At 42.2% G+C, this 21,366-nt stretch overlaps 1 protein-coding gene across 2 annotated transcripts in view; it reads left to right on the top strand.

Moving 5' to 3' along the window:
* glipr2l (GLI pathogenesis-related 2, like) overlaps positions 1–21,366 on the top strand; it is a 58,032-nt gene that overhangs the window by 5,007 nt on the left and 31,659 nt on the right. The window contains exons 4-5 of one of the 2 annotated variants that reach the window (XM_048523865.2): positions 3,351–3,428; positions 14,032–16,703. In XM_048523865.2, coding sequence (XP_048379822.1) covers positions 3,351–3,428; positions 14,032–14,063 — 110 coding nt within the window. In that variant the 3' untranslated portion in view covers positions 14,064–16,703. Of the gene's footprint in view, positions 1–3,350; positions 3,429–14,031; positions 16,704–21,366 lie in introns of those variants that run through there. The other variant, XM_048523857.2, reaches the window with a different exon arrangement.

The raw sequence follows: 21,366 nt of genomic DNA, 5'->3' as shown, positions 1-21,366 counted from the left end.
CGCTTACTTATTGAAAGCCTTTGTTTTGTTGGTGCACACAGAAGTCTAAGCGAGTATTGCTACTAAGTGGCAATAATTTCTCATGGTTGGATAGGCTGATATTGTCAAATCCAAGAGTGTTGCTGTGTTGTTAAAATACTCTCAGTTTGCATAATTCAGGAGTTATTATTACCATTTGAATTAGTAGGTATGGTTAGTTCTACCTTCCCTGAGATTTGCCAATTCACTTCTTCACCCTTTTGCGCTGACCTTTGATCTCTTGCATTGTTTCAGCTAAACTCAGTCTGAGCCGTATTTTATTCAATCATGGGATGTTGGCATTGGGGGATGGGAGGGCAAAGCCAGTATTTATTGCCCATTGCTAATTCCACATTACTGTGGGCCTCGAGTGACATGTACTCCAGACCAGGCATGGATGGCAGATTTCCTTTCCTAATGGATGTTATTGAATCAGAAACAGAAATTGCTGGAGAAACTCAGCAGCTCTGGCAGCATCTGTGGAGAGAAAGCAATTTTAATGTTCAAATCCAGTGACCCTTCTTTAGAACTGATGGTAGCTAGGAAAGGTGGTATTTATACTGAAGAATGTGGGGGAAGGAGGAGGAGGAGGAGAAGTGAGAGGATGGGTCAAAATGGAGCCAGAGAGAGAGAGCACTATGGTTTGGAAGACAAAGGGATGGACAGTACTATCCTTAGGAGAAAGGAAAGCTGATGCCAGCGACCATGAGTATGTGAAAATGGGTTGGCTATGCTGAAAGCAGCCCATGGCACTACAAGGTCCAGGATTTGGGGCTGGGAAATGGCCACAGACAGTGGTGTTCAGTTTGAAAAATTATTGAGCTCAATATTGAGTCCTGAAGGCTGCAGGGTCCTCAAGTAGAAAATGAGATGTGATTAGTGAATCGGATGGGATTGTATGACATCCAGCAGTGGTTACCTCATTGTAATTAAGCCAGCTGCTTATTTCCAAATTTATATTGAATCAGTTTTCACCGTTTGCCATGGTGAGATTCAAACTCATGCCCCCAGACTTTTAGCCTAGGCTTCTGGGTTACTAGTCCAGTAACATTACCACTACGCCATCACTTCCCTTCCCCTTTCAAAGCACAATACCTTGTCATTTGTGTTCTGAGGCTTCTCCAAACCCTTGATATGAAAACTTCAGTTGTTAACTGTCTCATATTTTCCCAGGAGTTTATTCCATTTGGTTACTCCATTCCATTTGGAATAATTTTACTTGTCTTACTTATGTCTGATACATTTTTCACAATCTGCTTGAGGCAATCTTTTCTGTGGCACCCAGTTTCTTTTTTTTAATTTCTCACCATTGTGAAATAACCCCAGTTGCTGTCCCTTTGTAGAAGCTACAATAACAGCTGCATTATCTGTAGTTTGATACCGACCAACTAATTTTCCTTTGGTAAATCCTGTTTTGTGGGATTAGTACCACAAATACTAAATGTCAATTGTTGCAATTATCAAACTACTTGATAGAAACTTGCAATTCGGGCAGCAACACAGAATAAACCTATGTCTGTTCCCTGCAGTCAGTGATGATAAAACTAACCCAGCATATCCAAAATAAAAGCAGAAGTCTGCCAGCATCTGTGGAACAGGAAACCAAGTTGGCAGCCTGGATTTGCATTGAATTACAGAGACTGCACAGAGCTTTCAAAGCAGGGTATAGACTGCAGATCCCATAGTTTCACCACCAATTCCAACATGACCCTTTTTACCTGTAGGAGAAAGAGGGTGGGCTTAAACAACACAAGAGTTTGGTGGAGAGCAAGCTGAACTCAGCTGTCCATTTCAATTCAGTTCATTTTTGTTGCAGAAAGGGCCTTAATGCAAAGTGTGGAAGTCGCACATTTTTAGTGCATATGTAAATACTCTTGAAAGGTAGATAAGATCTGTTGAACTGTCCAGCAATAAAGTTACTTAAATCTCAAGGCTTTTACAAGTAAGAAAAATGGCTTCTTGTCAGTGAGAGTTGAAAAAAGTCTTCCAGCAATTGCAATAGTACTGTTAGTTGACAGCAACTCATTGGATATCATTATTTCACTTGGAGATAATAAGAACTGCGGATGCTGGAGTCAGAGATAACACAGAGTAGAGCTGGAGGAACACAACAGGCCAGTCAGCATCAGAGGAGCAGAAAGGCTGACATTTTGGGTCAGGACCCTTCTTCATTTGGCCATTTCTTTTACGCAAACTTCTTTTCTGATTAGGGGTCCTGATTTTACAGGTTAAAGAGGTTATTAATTTCCTGATAATAAAATGTGAGGCTGGATGAACACAGCAGGCCAAGCATCTGCAGTTCCCATTATCTCTGATACTATTAATTTCCTGTCTTTGTGGGGTTATCACCGAAAGTCTGTTTGTTTTTATAAGGAATGTTCAAAGGGATTAAATGATTTTAATGAACTTGCATGAATGGGAAGTCTCTTTAATAAAACGCACACTGTAATAAATACTTAGAACTTTATTTAATTTCAATATGGCTGATGAAGTTTGCCCATGATGAACTCTGGGGGATTTGGCATGAAGTACGTCCAGGGAAAGAGTTTTGGCTAGATTGACATGAATTGGCATTACGTTGTCATGGAATAGGCTGGTGGGACGTGAGCTAGAATGGAGGATATGTGTTGACATCGGGAGTTGGCAGGGGCTTATGTCTTGGCATGGAGCATGTGAAGGGCAAGCAGGTGGATAAGGGGCATATGTTATCTTGGATAGGGGTGGAGGGGGTGGGTTGAGAGGTTGTTTGGATAAGAGGGCCAACATTTGACAAAACAGCTAGGATAAAGACCCAGATAACCAAGGTAGACATTTTTAAATTGCCTGCTCTGAGAGGCGTCTGATTTGCATTTTGTGGTGGTGAGCCTAACTTCATGCTTGTACCCGTGTATAGCCCGTCTCTGTCTGTGAAGTGAAGACTCTGCTGTTATAATGAATTTCTCTCAAGGCATGCGCATAAGGCTAGGAGTCCTGCTGTTGTCTGACATGGAAGTGAAAATCTGTGCTAATATTTTAGGTTCAGGACCTGCACATTCAAATGTGGTGAATGTGACTTTTTTTTGCTTTAATTATGAACAATTAACTATGAGCCTTGAAAAATAAAGTACTGTAAAACCTAACACATTAGCGGTGCCTTTGTCCGTTAATTCAAATTAGAAAAGAACTTAATATTCCAATGTAAGACAATTTCAAGGGGATATTCCTACGATATGTGCCTTTGTAGAGTTGTATGTAGCAATGTTCTTTAATTCTCTCTCTGTTCTCCAAAAGTCCTTTCTCAATCAAACATAATTGAAACACAATGAAACATTTCTCTTTATTCCTTCCTGCAGGTAAGGAGGTGTCTGAAAGGTGGTATGGTGAGATAAAGAATTACAATTTTAACTGTCCTGGATTTTCCTCAGGTACAGGTAAGTAGCGTATTTAGGTGATTGCTTCATATGGTGATTATTCTGCAGCTTCAAAAACTAAAGATGCAATCATGCAAATAACTTTACAGTCACTGTAAGACTTTATTCAATGTTAATTTGAAACTGTGTATTCTACATTTTCTGATGTTGCAGAAGGGCAGATACTTAGTACCCACTGTCCAGGACAGCGATTGTTAAATAACTATATCTATTTAATCATTTTGAATAAAGACTTTACAGAAAAACTGAATGACTAAACTCTCAGTGCCTGGTACTTGCAAAACCTTCCTTTCCCCTTGCTCCCCCAGTACTAATAGAGTGTTGACTTTTCTGCAGCTTTCACTTTTACCGTTGGCTTTGAAAATCTGCAAATTAAGAAGTCAGTAGACTGAACAATGTTACTGTTCACCTCTGGGGCATCGGTTTGCATCCAACTCATTGATAAGATGTGAGTTGCTCTGTTGGCTGGAAGCACGCTGATTTTCTAAATTGCATTGCTATCTCTTTGGTGTTATTGCATCATTTGGGGAGCTGTGGGCTACTTTCCAGCAGGAAAGACCAGGGAGAGGTACCCTGATTGTTTAATATGCATTGGACTGAAGGTGATGTTAGTGAATGAGCTGTGGAATAGGGAAACAAGGAGAAAGAAAGGCATATTGTGAAAAGCCAGTTTTCTCCTTTTAGAAAATCAAATGTATAATACAAGGCTTTCCTCATTTTAAAATTCCTCTGGGCATTTGGGCCATGTGTACTTCGCAACTATATGTGGTCCTTTGACTTTTATTGCTCTGACATTTAATGGGAAAAATTTGAATCAATATTCTTTCCATTGAATTAAAGGCTTACTTTCTGACACTTAGGATCTAACTGACATTTTTTTTCTTATTGCTGACTATTTCTCCCTACAGTAGCAATAGAGTTACATTGTTAAAGATTCTGAGATTGTGTCTGTGCCATTTATCTCTAGGCTTTATTAGATTGAGTAAGCAGGGTTGCATAATCTGGTGAGATTCCACTTGCACTCCAGACTGTTTGAAAAAGGCTCCTGTTCAAGCTCGAAGGAAGGGGAACTATTGTTTGCTCAGTCTTCGTGTTAGCAGAATAGGCTTGGTTTGGTCAAATAGCCCTTCATTGCGTACAGTCAGTATTGCAACTAAGAATATCTTTCTTGCTGTACATTTTGATACTGTGATAAATTTTGGATATGTTTATTTGATATATAATGGAAGTCACAAAATGTGATTCTTACAAGGAACTGTTCCAGACACATACTCCTGCACCTCTGTCCGATGCAGTTACGCACTACATGAGACCTATGTTCTTTATTTTAAAGATTTTTCTTTAATAAGGGTAAAATGATTAGCAAAAAATGCTGTTGGCCATGCCATTTTCTCATGTATTAATTAAATCAACTGTTAAACCAAAATTGCCCTTCTCTGAGACACATTATGGGAACATGCGGAATTTTGTCTTTCAGCAAGCACACAGCTGTGCACAATTTCAATAACATTGTAATTTTGCTTCTGAACATAATTTTTCTAAAGCAGTATTTGACAAATTTGAACTAAGCTGCATTCGGTGTATGCACAGGGTTTGCCGGATGAACAAAGTTTGAGGTCCATCGAGTTCACATTCCACACTTGGAGTCATTTTCAGACAACAATAATGGAATTATTGACTAAACATAGCTGCCCACCTTTACACACATAATGGAAACAAATGAGGAAAACTGTCATTGATAGGAAAGTTTGAAAACAAAGTTCAAAATCCCCTGTTCTTTCCCAAACTTACTAAACTTGTCAGAGTTTACATAGCAGAGCAACATGAGTTAAAGTTAAAGCATCCACATTTATTTGTAAGGAATTCTTTGTCTCAGTGATTTCAAATGTTCTTGCTCTGGTTAGCAAATTGTTCCTTTGTTGACAGATTTCAAACAGTTCTGTCTTACTTGCAGCCCTCTCTTCCCATACCATCGCCCTTGCAACCTCCCCCTTTCTCACTCTATACCTGCAGGGTCCATCGCCTCTTTCTTTTCTCTCTGTCTGTCCACCCTTGCAGTCTCACTCTCTCACTGGCTCTCTCTCTCCACCCTGCCTTTTCAACCTCCCTTACTCTCTCTTTCAGTCTCACTCTCTCTCCCCTCCTATCTTACTTTATCCCAAAATATTGTTTTTTTGATTATTACTTAATTGGCATTGAAGGAGAGGTGATGGCCTAGCGGTATTGTCACTAAACTATTAATCCAGGGATCCAGTTAATGTTCGGGGACTCAGGTTTGAATACCACTGTAGCTGATGAGAGAACTTGAATTTAACAGAATTCTGGAATTGAGAATCTAATGATGAGCGTGAAACTGATTGTTGATAGTTTTTTTCTGACAATCTGGTTCACCAACGTCCTTTAGGGAAGGAAATCTTCCATCTTTACCTGGCCATATGGCTCCAGACCCATGGCAGTGCGGTTGACTCTGAACCGCCTCCTGGGCAATACAGGCTGGCCTGGCCAGCAACACCCACGCTCTGTGAATGAATAAATAAATAGTGGCATTTGAATGAGTCTGCACTATCTGCTTCTGTTACTTCCCTATGCAGTCTTTTCCAAAGATATTGTTGTTCATTCACAGGATCTGGGCATCACTGGCTAAGCCATAATAGCTGTGGAGAAAGTGGTAGCGATCTACTGTCTTGTATTGCTGCAGCCCATGTGACGTAGGCACACCCATTTCACCGTTAGGGAGGGAATTCCAGGACATTGACCCAGCGACACTAAAGGAAGGCCGACTATACTTCCAAGTTAGGATGGAATGGTTTGCAGCTGGTGTTGGCCCCATGTACCCGCCCTTGTCCCTCTAGGTGGTGGTGGTCACGGATTTAGAAGGTGCTATCTAAGGGGCTTTGGTGAATTTCTGTAGCATTTTGTAGATGGTTTGCACTACTGCTACTGTGTGTCAGTAGAAGAGGGAGTGGACACTTGTGGATGTGGTGCCTGTCACGTGAGCTGCTTTGTCCTGGATGGTGTCAAACTTGTTGAGTTTTGTTGGTATAGCACTCATCCAGGCGAGTGGAGAGTACTCCATCACACTCCTCACTTGTGCCTTGTAGATGTTGGACAGGTTCTGCGGAATTAAGGGGTGAGTTATTCGCTGTAGGATTTCTAAGATCTGACGTTCTGGTATAGCCACTGTATTTATATGGCTAATCCAGTTCAGTTTCTGGTCAATTATAACCTCCAGGATGTTGATTGATTACCTGCTAACTGAAATATTTCTCTAGACATAGCAAGAACTGCAGGTGCTAGAGTTAGAGTCAATACAGTGGGGAGCTGGAGGAACATAGTAGGTCAGGCAGGGTCAGAGGAACAGGAGAGTTGACGTTTTCGGTTGGGACCCTTCATCAGTCCTGATGAAGGGTCCCAACCTGAAACACCGACTCTCCTGATCCTTCTGATCTGCTGTGTTCCTCCAGATCCACAATGTATTGATGATATTTCTGTAGAGTAGTTTTGAATTTGCACCCACCTATGCCTGCCTTACCTAGTTGCTTTAGAACTGTAAAAATTGCAGTCTTATCACCTGTCATTCTTTTCCAATGAAAACATGTTCAAAGCTCCTAAATTATCCCTTCAGCCCCTTCCTCTTCAAACAGCGCATGTCCAGTTTGTACTGCAATGACCACGACTGTATATAACATTCTGAGCATAGGCCATTCAGCCCATCGAATCTTCTCTGCCTTTTAATGAGATGATGGCTGATTTGATAATCCTTCATTTCCTGCCTTTTCCCCACATCCCCTGGTTCCCTTACTGATTAAAAAAACTGCCAATCTCACTCTTGAATACACTGGATGACTCGGCTTCTACAGCCCTCTGTGGTAAAGAATTCCACAGAATCACAACCCTCTGAGATAAGAAATTCCTCCACATCTGTGTCTTAAATGTGTGAACCTTAATTCTGAGATTCTGTCCTCTGTTCTGGATTCTCCCATCAAGAGAAAACAACTTTCCTGCCTCTATCCTATCAAATCCTGTAAGAATATAGTATGTTTCAATAAGGTCCATTTCTCATTCTTCTATATTCCAAAAAAGTATAGGTCCGATCTACTCAACCTCTCCTTGTTACTACACCCTGCATGCCTGGTATCAGCCTAGTGAACATTCTGTGGGCTGTCTCCAAAGCCAGTATATCTTATCTTAGATAACATACCTTGAACTGTTCACAGTATTCCACCTCTGGTCTGACAGATACCCTATACAGTTTTAAAACTTCCCTACTTGAATATTTTATTCCTTTTGAAATACAGGCCAACATTCCATTTGCTTTCCCTATTACCGCTGAACTTAGATGCTATCTTTTCGTGATTCATGGATAAGGACTCCCAACTCTCTCTTTCATAGCTTTCTCCAATCTATTTCCATTTTAAACAATATTCATTCCCTCTATTTTTCCTGCCAAAGTGCATACCCTCACATTTCCTCACATTTATTTCATTTGCCAAGCTTTACCCATTCAGTTATAATGATTCTGAACAATGTTAGATGGAGAGTGCTAGTGATGATGTGATAGGAATTGGTCTTTGTCATACTGACCAGTGCTGAGAGGGTGTTTGTGTGAAAACAGCTTGAGTCATGCAGATAATAGTAGTTTTCAGTTGGAATTGAGGCTTGAATAGAAGGGTTGGAAAATGAGCAGTAAAGTTGAGGTTTTTGGACTTAACTGTGAGAACGTGATTGTGAAATAACACATAAAACTGAAAGTATGGAAATACTCAGCAGGTCTGGCAGCAGAGAAAGACAGTCATAATATTGAAGTTGATGACCATTTGTTAGAACTCTGCTGAACATTTCCAGTTTTTAAAATCTATTTTGTATGCTGTTCATACTTCAAGTATGGTGATGTTAGGTGATGTTTTGAGTGCTTTTTCGTTTTCCAGATTCTGTCAATTTTTGTTATTTTAATGAGGTTTTGGGAAAGGGAAGGGAGGAAGACAGGTATTAGTTAATTCTGAAGATAAAAGATCAAATCTAGAACCTTCAGGGTCAGTACCACTCAAAACTGCACCATTTTGATTATATCTGCAGTGATAAATCAGCTATACTATTTGTTCAATGGAAAATTAACGAATCCACTTGCATTTAGTTATTCTGTCCACTTGTCTAGACCCGTAATTGATTATATACATCACAATTTAGGATCTATTACAATTTTTATGTTTAGAAGAGAGAAAATTAGTGTCATTCAACATGGGGCTAGCTCAGTTTTCAGTAAATAGCATAATGTGTGACAGAAAAGCAAAGCTCTTCAGAAACTCTTCTCACCATTTCTTCTGGCTAATAGACTGTTGAACATAATTCAAAGGCCTGGGGTTATTAGTAATGGCCGTTTGCATAACGATGAACCAACCTCCAGATATTATCAGAAGCTGCTGTTAATGTCTGCAAGCACAACAATGTTCATATAATCATTTTTTAAACGACATGAATTGTATGTGAATTAAGGTTATAAAACACTTTCAATGGGGCTTGATAAATGCAACGTAGGATAGTCAGTGGGATTGACTCTATTCTGTGCAGCAAAGAGTGAGAGTCTGTAACTGTGGAACCCATTGCCACAGAAGACTGCGAAGGCTAAGTCATTGAGTGTATTTAAGACAGAGATAAATAGGTTTGTGGACTAGTAAGTGCATCAAGGGTTCCGGGGAGAAGGCAGGAGAATGGGGTTCAGGAGTATGTCAGCTGTGCTTGAATGACAGAGCAGACTCAGTGTGCAGAATGGCCTAATTCTGCTCATATATCTTACGGTCTTATTTGCTCAGACGGGAAAAGACCTTGCGGTGGGAGGTGGAGAATCCAGTCATTGTAGGCAGGACAAAAAAGAAGTTTGTGAATAGTTGTAATGAGGAATTTGGCACCGTGAAGCAGAGCCTTCAATGTCATAATCTCTGGATGCATAATGTGTTGGGCAGAAAGGCTTATTTCCATGCAGTGTGCCGCCAAGATTCTAACTCCAGACAAACATATCCATCTTCTTTGCACTCAATCTGACGCCTACGAGCAGGGAGCTCTCCCCCCATTCCCATTAAAACCAGTTTTGCTCGGTTCCCTGGATGCCACATTTGGTCAAATGTGGCCTTGATGTCAAGAACAATCACTCTCGCCCTCACTCCCTCACCTCTTTTGTCCATATTTGAACCAGGACATCAATGAGGCCAGGAGCTGGGTGGCCCTGGTAGAAACCCAACTGAGTGTTAGTGAGTAGGTAATGCTTTAATTTTCACCTACTGTAGTCCCAATCATGCAACTATGTCAATTGCTACCCCTGCCAAGCGCTGGAAGCCTCCCCATAGTTATCCAGACAGCAGAAAATTTGTTTCAGGAAGACGAGGACCTGCCCTGTCAAATTTCATCTGGATGTGCTGTTGCACATGCACAGAGCGTGATTAAAGGGAGTCAGCAAGGCTTTGTGAGGGGCGGGTCATGCCTTACAAATCTTATTGAGTTCTTTGAGGAGGTCATGAGACAGGTTGACGAGGGTCGAGCAGTGGATGTGGTGTACATGGACTTCAGCAAAACATTTGATAAGGTTCCCCACGGCAGCCTCATTCATAAAGTCAGGAGGTATGGAAATCAGGGTGACTTGGCTGTCTGGATTCAGAATTGGTTGGCTGACAGGAGGCAGAGAGTGGTTGTAAATGGTAAATATTCTGCCTGGAGGTCAGTGCTGAGTGGTGTCTCGCAGGGCTGTGTTCTTGGGCCTCTGCTTTTTGTAGTTTTTATAAATGACTTGGATGTGGAGGTTGAGGCCTGGGTTAGTATGTTTGCTGATGACACAAAGGTTGGAGGTGCCGTTGATAGTATCGAGGGCTATTACAGGCTTCAGCAAGACATTGACAGTATGCAGAGGTGGGCTGAGAAATGGCAGATAGAGTTCAACCTGGATAAATGCGAAGTGATGCATTTTGGAAGGTCGAATTTAAATGCTGAATATAGGATTAAAGGCAGATTCTCGGCAGTGTGGAGGAACAGCGGGATCTTGGTGTTCAAGTGCATAGCTCCCTCAAAGTTGCCACACAAGTGGATAAGCTTGTTAAGAAAGCATATGGTGTTTTGGCTTTCATTAATAGGGGGATCGAGTTTTAGAGCCGCGAGGTTATGCTGCAGCTCTACAAAACCCTGGTGAGACCACACTGGAATATTGTGTCCAGTTCTGATTGCTCTATTATAGGAAAGATGTGGAGGCTTTGGAGAGGGTGCAAAGGAGGTTTACCAGGTTGAGGAGGTTGACTGAGCTCGGACTTTTCTCTCTGGAGAGAAGGAGGAAGAGAGGTGACCTGATCGAGGTGTACAAGGTAATGAGAGGCATGGATAGAGTCGATAGCTAGAGACTTTTCCCCAGGGCAGGATTGACTGCCACGAGGCATAGTTTTAAGGTGTTAGGAGGAAGGTATAGAGGAGATGTCAGAGGGAGGTTCTTCACCCAGAGAGTTGTGAGTGCATGGAATACTTTGCCAGTGGAAGTCGTGGAAGCAGAGCCATTAGTGACATTCAAGCGACTGCTGGACATGCACATGGACAGCAGTGAATTGAGGGGAATGTAAGTTAGGTTCGGTTATTTTTGGATTGGGATTATTCCACGGCACAACATCGTGGGCCGAAGGGCCTGTACTGTGCTATACTTTTCTAAATCCACATTTAAAGCTTAGTGATACCAGCCATGTTGTTCATGGATTAAAAGCAAACTTCTTTGCGACTCCATCCTCCATCTTGACTGAACCACATGTGCAGACCCTACCTTGCTACGGTCCTCACTGGTTTGGCAGACAGTGCCACTTCTGACAGATTTGCATTTTATGTGCCTTCAATCCCAACTGCCAGCTGCCGCCTCCGGAGCTGGATATGGCTGTATCATAATGAGACAAAATTGTGGCAGGACGGAGACAATTAAAGCTGTCACAGAAAGGCGCAGACAACGTTAATTCCCCGTTTCCACCATATTCAGTCATACAGAAAAGGGCAATGGCTCGAAATAAACACTTGAGGCCATTTGACCTTGTTAAGGCCTTTATAGAGAGCTTGACTTTAGAACCAATTGATGTGGACTTTTGTGCTGTAGTGGCAATGTAGACCAGGAGGCCACGGTTCATCTTGTGCTCTCTCAGAGCTATGCAATAGCATCTTTCTGAACAGGCTGATTTAGAAAAAATCTGCACCCAGTGGAAACTTGTGGGTGGAGACTGAATTCAGGGGCTGTCTTTGTTGGTGTCCAGTGAGGAAAGGTCTGACTGGAAATGGAGGTGACTCAAGACAGGGGAAACTCTGAAGGTCAGGCAAAAGCATTCCAACAGGCTGAAAAGGTTCACTACATGGATTGAGAAATCAAAGGTGTTGATTGAAATAACTCCTAAGAAGCCACTACCCCATCACCAAAAGTCACCCTTTATTTATACATGAACAGCCCTTGACTCTAGTACTACCTCATTCTGAGTCAGTTATCATAGTGTCGGTATCTCTGAAACTCACCTTTTTATCTGTCAGCCAAGGCTCTCTGATTGGACCGGATTAACAGCCCCAATCAGGGAATGCCTATTCTATGAGGTCCAGTTGGCTGACCTCATTACAATCACCGCACCAAAAGGAGACCGAGATAGAGGCAAGTGTTAGGCCCTTGCTCCCTTTGGCCTGGCCAGCCAGGGGCCTCTTTCGGTGTGGAAGATGTACTTGGGAATGGTGGCTGCTGCTGCAGTAATAGCCATGAAAGTAGTTCAAGAGCAGCACACACACATTGAAGAAGGGATCCAGGCATCAGGATGGTACAGCATCTTTCCAGGAAGACAATTGTGTTTTTATATCCCTTTTGTTATTGAGGAGCTGACCCCTTACTCACTGCCACAGCCTGTCAACAGCAATCAGTGTTACCATCATGTTGAATTTCTTCAGTGTTGTATCACTTCACAGCTGTGGGCCCCTGTAATATCTCTCAGTCAACTGCAAACTGCTGCTTCGCCATGGTAATGCACCAATATACGAATCAGGAGCAGTCAGAGGCCATTTGGTTCCCTGAGGCTGCTCTACCATTTGATTGTGACGAACCGGATTGTGGCTTCAGCCCTGCTTTCCTGCCTAACCCAAAACCTTTGTTGGTCCAGAACCCATTTCCAACTCAATGGCCCTGCCTCCGCCACATTTTGAGGATGAGAGTTCCACAGACTCGCAAACCTGTGAGAGAAAAGAATTCTCCCCAACTCCATCTTCAGTGGGAGACCTTGTATTTTAAAACTGTATCCCCTCGTTCAAGACTCTTCTCCAGAAGCAAACATCCTTATAGGACCCACCTGCTAAGTTTCCTCAGGAACTTCTACGTTTCAATAAGACTATGTCACAGCCTTTAATCTCCAGTTGATAAAGGGCCACACTGTGCAATCTTCCCTCAAACAATAACCTCCTTCTCCATCCCAGGAATCAGTCGAGCGAACATTCTCTGAACTGCTTCTAGCGCAACTATGTCCTTTCTTAAATTGCAAGACCGTAAGTGTACACAATACTCAAGATGTGGTATTATTAATGTCCTGTACAGCTGTAGCAAAATATTCTCCACTTGCATATTCCCTTCCCCTTGCAATAAACACCAACACCCCATCTGTCTTCCTGATCCCTGGCTGCGCCTCCAGATGAGCATTTTGTGATTCATGTACCTGACCCCCAAATCCTTCTGGACCACAGGCGTGCAGTTTCTTTTTATTGAAAAAAATACTGTAATGATAAATAAATAATGATACTTTGTTCTTACTGCAAAAGAAATGAAATTAACAATTTCCCATGTTATAATCCATTTGCTAAGTTTTTGCCCACCTTATCTGACCAGCTCCTGCCCTTCCTTATATATTCTGTTCACAACTTACTTCCCTACTTTGTCATCAGCACACCTTGCAATGGTACCTCCAATCTCATCATCTGAGTCATTGAAATAGATTTGAGTTTGTTAAAGCACTAGCATTGATCCCTGTGGCACTCACTTGTTACATCGTGCCAATTCAAAAATCCCCATTTATACCTCCTCTGTGTCTTTTTGGCTAACCATTTCTCTATTCCTGCTCATACGTTACACCACTGCTGAAAATATAATGAGACCATATCCATGGGTCCTTCTTTATCCTCAATGTTTGTTACTTACACAAAACTTTCTAATAAACTTGTTAAACACAATTTCCCTTTACAAAATCATGTTGACTCTGCTTGATTGCAGTGTGATTCCCTAAGTTCCCAGCTATAACTTGTTTCATAATAGATTGCCGCATTTCGCCTAAGACAGACATTAAGCTAACTAACCTGCAGTTAGCTGCTTCCTGCCTTTTTGCGTTGCTAAGTAGAGGAGTTACATTCAATACCTTCCAAGCTGACGGGACACTTCCAGAATCTAAATCACAGGTGCCATCTTTGCCATGGCTGGAGACTGCATCAGGTTTCCCGAGCTCCAGCTCAGAGGGTGCTGGGTTTTTGCCAAGTTCCCAGAATCCATGGTGGTATTAACTGCACTCATGTTGCCATCAAGGCAACCAATAGTGGAGCAGAGTGGTTTGTCGACTGAAGGGCTTGTTTCTCCAACCTGCAGGGATGTGCACAGTTTCCTGGAAGCTACCATGACATTTTCATTCTTTACTCCTCAAAGCTACCGCATCTCTTCCACCCAACCACCTAGTTCTGGGAATGGATTCTGAAGGACAAGGGATACCTTCACTACATGAGCACCACAAAGATCGCCATAGAAAAATATTCCATTGACTCAGCAGTACACTCACTGAGCAGTCCACTGCTGAAGATCCGCTTTCACTGCCTACACAGTGGCTGCGAGCTCTTGTATTTTTCATAACTTGGTCCAGAGAAAGGGAACAAACTCTGAAGAAGCAAAGACACAGAGGAAGGTGCAACTTTCTCGGAGCAGGAGCAGGAAATAGGAGAGAGAATAAGGCAGGGGATGCAGAGGGAGCACAGGGGTTGGGTGATCATGCAGGTGCCAGGCCTGTGGTGGCTATGAAATCTTTCCAGGAGTCCATGGTTACAAGAGACAATCTGATCCAGCAAACATTCAGCTGATGAACTTTGAGACCCTCCAGGATTCTGTCCAGGCTGTGAGTGCAGTAAAGGCTGCACTGGTCCAGGAAAGAGAAGCTTGTGCCCAGCTTATACTGCCTTATTGTCACAGAGAAATGAATTATTACCTGGAGTCTCCACTGTCGCTGATAGGAAGTTAATATTTTCTTCGCTAACTTTTACTGCTGTTCGACCCAAGGTTAATTAAGTCATGCATCCCATGGTAATGAAGAATCATTTTAAACATCAACCTTTTGCTCCTGTGCCACCTGGCCCATGGGCCTTCTGTTCGTTGGCCCAGTTCTATACCAGGGTTATATGTGAGGGAAAACTGCTAAAAAATTCAGGTACATCTCTAAAGTCATCAGACCCCCAAAGCCAGGAAAGATTCCAAATTATCATCCAACTCTTAGCCAGTATTCCTACAATCAGCACGCCTTAAGTGAGTAAAGTGTATAATGCTACATTGGATCAAACCCAAACATAGAAAACATCATGAGAAGGAACCAGGCAGGCTTTTCACAGGGTAGAAGCACATGATCATGTTCACACATTAACCACTTTCATTGTAAATGGCTTTCAAAGAAATCTGAAAACAGGGCCATTTTTTTTTGTTGACCTTGCTGCAGTGTATGATCCAGCCTGGCACATTGGCCTATTCATCAGAATATCAGAAGTTCTACCTTCCTCTATTACTGATGCCATTGACCTGATATTGGGGGACATGAGGTCACGGTCCATAGGGGTGACAAAACTTGGGTCTGAAGTAATCAGAAAAGTGGGCTACCCCAGGGCACTTCTATTGCTTCAACCATGTACAACTTGTACAGAATAACCTACCCCCAAGCTGGCTCAAAAAAGTCATCTTTGTAGACAATATCTGCTTTGGTGCATAGGCGTGGACCCTCTTGTGGAAGGTGTATTAAACAGTGATTCTGTATTGGAATGTAAAAATATTCTTCCACAGGAGATAAATCAGTCACCAATGTCTATCCTATTCATTCAGGAATTTTGGCAGCTTCTATTTATAGAACTGTCAATCAGTGAAAACACAATGATATTTTCAATTGTGAATGGATACTATCCCTAGTGCCTGTGATAGCAAGCTAAAGCTAATATTATATCATAGGCCTCTGTATTTGATCAGTTAACAAATCAAAAAATCTGACTCACTTCTTCATTATTTATAGCCTCAACAAGCAGTGTTGTCGTAAGGAAAGCTTTAATGTGTATTTAATATTTCAATCAGATTTGAGTTTGGAAATGCAACCAGCTGTAATTGCTGCAGGCAATATTTCTAGCACAATGTGTGGGTGTTGCACTTGGAAATATACAACCTCTTTGACTAGCACCAAAAAACTATATTTGGCCTCAGCTAATACCAGCAAACATAGTCACCCCCAGCCAGGTTTCCAGAACCTTTGGCACTGGATAGACTTAGTGACAATATGAACTAACATTTCTGTGGACAGCGCTCTACAAACGCCTGTTCCTGTGGTGTATCTGTGACAGTAAGGCATCTAGATTTTCACCATCAAAGGAAGCATTGTTTCCCATAGCTCTCCATTGTGCCACTGTGAAAAATTGCTGTATGCTTCAGATGCGGGCCCAATTGGCTTTTAATCGCTAACTTCAGCTCTTTAGAAGCTGCAATTTCTAATCCACAGCGAATAAACTTTATGTGTGACAAAGTCAAGGGGGATGGTGGGCTTATCTTCTCCTGAAAACACTCAAAACACCTGGGAAAATTCATGCCTGCTGCAGCGGAGGCGAGTTGGCGCTCCTGATGGCAATTGTGTCCAGTTCAAGTTCATGGAGTTGGCGGCGGAGGTGAGCTTGGGCACAGTACACGACCTGGCTGCATTGATGAAGTGAACCCAAAGTGGACTTTGCCCATGGTGGCAGTGGAGTCAAGTTCAGGCTGGATGGTACCCAGCGGCATTGGTGAAGGCGAAGTGGCACTGAAGAGTAACAACTGTTGCTCCAGCGGCAATGGCACAGCGAAGGGGATTCATGGCTGGCACCAGGCCTGTAGTCATGGCGGAGCGCTTAACAAGGACTGTAAAGTTGGACGCCATTTTTTTATCTCTTTATTTCTTTGCCATTGTGTTTTATGTTTTGGTTTATTTTCCTGTGTTTTAAGATGGCACCAGAGAGTGGCAACAATATACAACACTTTTCACTGCATTTTTGCAACAAAATATACATGACAACCAATAAAATAAATACAATTTCAAATAAATATTGGTTTTGATATTCTTTGCAAGTTTTCTTATATACTCTTACAAGTCCTTACATCTGCTCTCTTGTTACTGTTTATCAACATCAGTGCTGTTTATGGATTTGCAAGCTTTTTTATTACTTTTATGCTGTTTCTAACTACTTGAGTGGTCCATGACTTTTTTTTCAATGTGTGGATCACTCCCCTCCTTAGGGAAATAAACTGGTTCTAGACCAAATTGTCATCCTTTCAGGGAACTCCCATGATTTTCTGTCATTTGACAATAACAGGCTTGTCCACTTTACGGTAGACAATTTACGGCCCATTAGAACATAGAACAAGAACATAGAACAATACAGCGCAGAACAGGCCCTTCGGCCCTCGATGTTGCCCCGACCTGTGAACTAATCTAAGCCCCTCCCCCTACACTATCGCGTCATTATCCATATGCTTACCCAAGGACGGTTTAAATGCCCCTAATGTGGCTGAATTAACTACATTGGCAGGCAGGGCGTTCCACGCCCTTACCACTCTCTGAGTAAAGAACCTGCCTCTGACATCTGTCTTAAATCTATCACCCCTCAATTTGTAGCTATGCCCCCTTGTACAAGCTGAAGTCATCATCCTCAGAAAAAGTCTCTCACTGTCTACCCTATCTAATCCTCTGATCATCTTGTATGTCTCTGTTAAGTCCCCTCTTAGCCTCCTTCTCTCCAATGAGAACAGACCCAAGTCCCTCAGCCTTTCTTCATAGGGCCTGCGCTCCAGACCAGGCAACATCCTGCTAAATTAAGTTGGCTTTAACTAGTTTTAGATCTTAACAGCCGATTCATTTGCCTCCCTGTCAAGCACTGTTGAATTTGATTATGTTATGATTATAGCTTAGGAAATGGTTATGCACCATTAACCTGCTAACTAACTCTGACTCCTTACTTGTCATTGAATCTAGTGTGGTATGCCCCCTTATTGGTTTTAGGAAGTTTGTCAAACAGAACTTTACTGCCTTGGATCAACTGCTGACAGTGATTGTCAGTGTTTAATCCTTTGGCTTGGCCATCTGCCGCTGGGTTGGGAGTGCAGGATCAGGATATTTCCCAGCTTTGCAAATCTGGCCAGAGAGAAAGCGGCCCAGAGGTCAGATTTTTATTCTAGGCTGGCTGAGTCTCCTAAGAATTGGGCTGGACTTCACTAGACTGAGAATGGAGTTCACTGGGTACAGAGGTGAGCTGTTTGGAATACCTACTTCTGTTCTTTGGCACTCTGTTGAAGTTTAATTTTCAAAAAATTAAAATCCCTCCAATTCTCACCCCACAAACCTGCTCACCCTCCCCGTACACTCACCATGCCTCTTTTGTGACCTTTCATGCCAATCTGTGCCCACCTGCCACCCCTGTAGCCCATTTACATCCTTTTGCCAACCCATGGTCCTGTCCCACCACCCTGTCTTTCACCTGCCATGCCAATTCACTTCAAACAGTCTCTAACCAAATCTAGCAGACAAAGAAATTAAGAAATGGCAGACATCTTGCTGTGATAATGGATGGGTGTGAAATCAGTGAAGCAGCACCAATCCAGCAATGGAAATCTTCATGTTTATGTTATCAGATCAAGTGAAAAAGGAGGCGAGATGTTTTTTTCAATACTTCAGGTATTCTTTTCAAAGATATAAAGAGCAGGGATTTTGAATGCTTTAATAGCTCCCTTTTAATAAGTTTTCTTGATGCTTTTGACACATTCCATTGACAGCAAACTTTTAGAGGAACTGTTGACAATTTGAACTGGTGCTTGGACAGTTTTGGAATTAATTTTGACGCGTCTGCTGACATTCCAAATGAGTGTGAATGTAGTAGGTTAATATGCTTTGTACGCATAATTATAATGACTTTTAACCATTACAAAGGACACCTGAGCGTCAGTAACAAGTATCTTACCAGCATAAAATGTGCCTTGGAGCTAGATCTAAATGGGTACTGCACCTTTCCAAAGGGGTAACCTGTCAATTGAAATGAATCCACAAAGTTTTAATCTAGACACTTTGGGTTTTACACCTCAGTGACCCCAAAATCTTACTTCAGGGGAGGCAGTTGATGACTTAAATAGTCAGCTACCTCTGCATCATTGGAGCCCGGCCTCTCAAAAATGACAAGTGCCCTATTCTGAGGGAGACTTATGATTTTTGGCAATTTCTGTTACTTTCACCTTGATACAGAGATGCTGCCCATTATATATTAAGAATCATAGCCTTCATTTCCATTATGGACTTGGAGATACCACAGGCTAATTTCATCTCACTTGCTGTGGGATCTCTCAGTATCTAATCAATCGCTCACCTTGTAGCCTTTTCTCAGGTATATGATTTATATTAAACCATTCAACCAAGTCTATGAAAAAGAAATTTAATACATTTTGACAATAGTAAGGAACAAGACATGAATTAATTCTGAGAAACCGTTGTTTTAATGCTTGAGGCAACCTGGGCAAATGGCATGCCTGTATCTTTAAGAAAATTGTGGCGCACCGAGTCAGCACATTAGTGTTTGTAACCAACATACTAACAATTGACCGAACTCAGAAAACAGGACCAACATCTGAAAACTAATCTTGCCAATGAGAGAGAGAGAGCTCAAAAGTAAACTTCACAGGCTTCATCTCCTTTTTCCAATATATTTCTGCACATTTTTCAAGATGTTAATTCCCAGTTGTGGATTTAAAGAATTTTCAGTGCATACAACTGAGCGGCTATGTTATCGAATAGAGGATTATCACTTAAGAAAGAAATGTGGCACATTTTGCAAATGGTTAAAATGAATTTGGCTTTTAGCTTCATCCCTGTGAGAACACAGCTGAGAGAAGTTGAACTCGAGTGAATCATAGGATACCCCATGTCCTGTAGGAAAGTGATTTGTCTACATTGGGATTTGGCTGTGATTTGTAATCTTTGTTGTTTTTTGCACATATTTCCTACAGATGTTGAGTTGTGGAAAATTCCTATAATGTGAATAGTATTTAAGAGTAAAAGATAGGCCAGTCAGCTCCTGTCTAACAATGATGTTGCTCAGCAGCGAAGGCACAGTCTGAAAGGCCGTGGCAGTTCTCTCATGAAATTGCTGTTCTCAATGACATGCTGGCGATGAAGATACCAGACTGGCTTTAATATTCCAGTTAAGGGTGGGGTGAAGATATAACCCAGGCCTGATAACTGATCACTGTCTGTTTCTCAGCCATCACTCCTGATTCACATGTTTCTGCTGCTGGCTTTCACGTGACTGAATAGATTCATTCACAACCCACAGACTGTGGAGCACGTTGGGAAGGATGTCCCATGAGATGGTGGGATCTAGAGCTCAGGATTTGCTTCCTTTTCTTGCCTTCCGTGCCACTCCCTCCCTCATCATTAAGGTATTTAGACTCAAAACATGATGCAGTTCCAGGGACAAGTTCTGACCATTGAATGTTTAGCAGCAAGCCCTGCCGAGTGATTAGTGTCAATGCTGCTACATCTTGAGGGAGTATCAGAGAGTTTTTTGAAATGTTTGTTCTGGCCTCTACTTGAACACTGGCTATTTGAGAGTTGGGAAACCAGTACTTGCTGGGGCAGCTCATCAGCCACCTGGACATGGTCTCTCATCCATCATAGGTCGCTTTGCAGGAGTCTTGCCTGAATGCTTATAGATCTGGCTTCAAAAAGGACATGAATGTTTGTTCAAAGTCATCCCACTGAATCCAGAGGATGCAAACGATGCATTGCTGATGGAGTGTAGCTTTCTTATATGTCACTGATACCCTGTGCACATCTCACTGCAGTGCACGCATTTGGTGACAACAACCAGTCCACACACGTGGACTTTTGGAGACTTGTGGAAGTTTTTATTGTTGAACACTTGTGGTTAGAGTTTTTAGGAGGCTGAACTGGTGTTGAATCTCCTTGTCAATGGTGACCTTTTGCAAGAGGACGCTGCCAAAGGACAGAAAGTGCTTTACATCTTCCGGACCCTCTCTTTCGCCATTAATGGGAAGTGGGATATTTGGCTGAGCAGGCCTCAGTTAAAATGAGTCTCAGTTTGGCAATATTTGAGTACAGTCCATGTGTCTTTGACACAGAATTGAAGAACTCAAATGCAGCTTGCAAATTTGGTGCAGATTGAGCTACAACACTGCACATTATGTATATCTCTGGTGGGCACTTTGTTTGACATGGAGGTGACTAAGGTTAAAGAATTTTCCATCTAGGCCATATTTAATATACCCGCCAAAGGGCAGCTAATCATTGAAGCGAATAGTCACTGTCAGGTTGATTATAAAGAGTATGGAGACAATCTCAGAATTTTGCTTGACGCTCATGTGGATTTTGAAGGTGTCTGCTTCATATCTCCCTCTGAAGTTTTTGAGTCATAGTCATACAGTGAAGAAACATGCCCTTTGGCCCACGTTGTCTATTTCATCCAACCAGTACCGAGCTACATTAATCCTATTTACCAGCATTTGGTCCGTAGCATTTTATAACCCAGCATTCTAAACACTCAACCAGATGCTTCTTTTCGTATCTCATCGTACCATACATCAAGAACATGTACGAACTGACCACAAGACTCCTACAACCACTAGTCACCAGAGTAGCACACAAACTCATGCCAA

This window comes from Stegostoma tigrinum, chromosome 2 (genome assembly GCF_030684315.1).
Source record: "Stegostoma tigrinum isolate sSteTig4 chromosome 2, sSteTig4.hap1, whole genome shotgun sequence".
Lineage (NCBI taxonomy): Eukaryota > Metazoa > Chordata > Chondrichthyes > Orectolobiformes > Stegostomatidae > Stegostoma > Stegostoma tigrinum.
The sequence above is the reverse complement of the archived record's forward strand: the minus strand, read 5'-3'. Positions and strand labels throughout refer to the sequence as shown.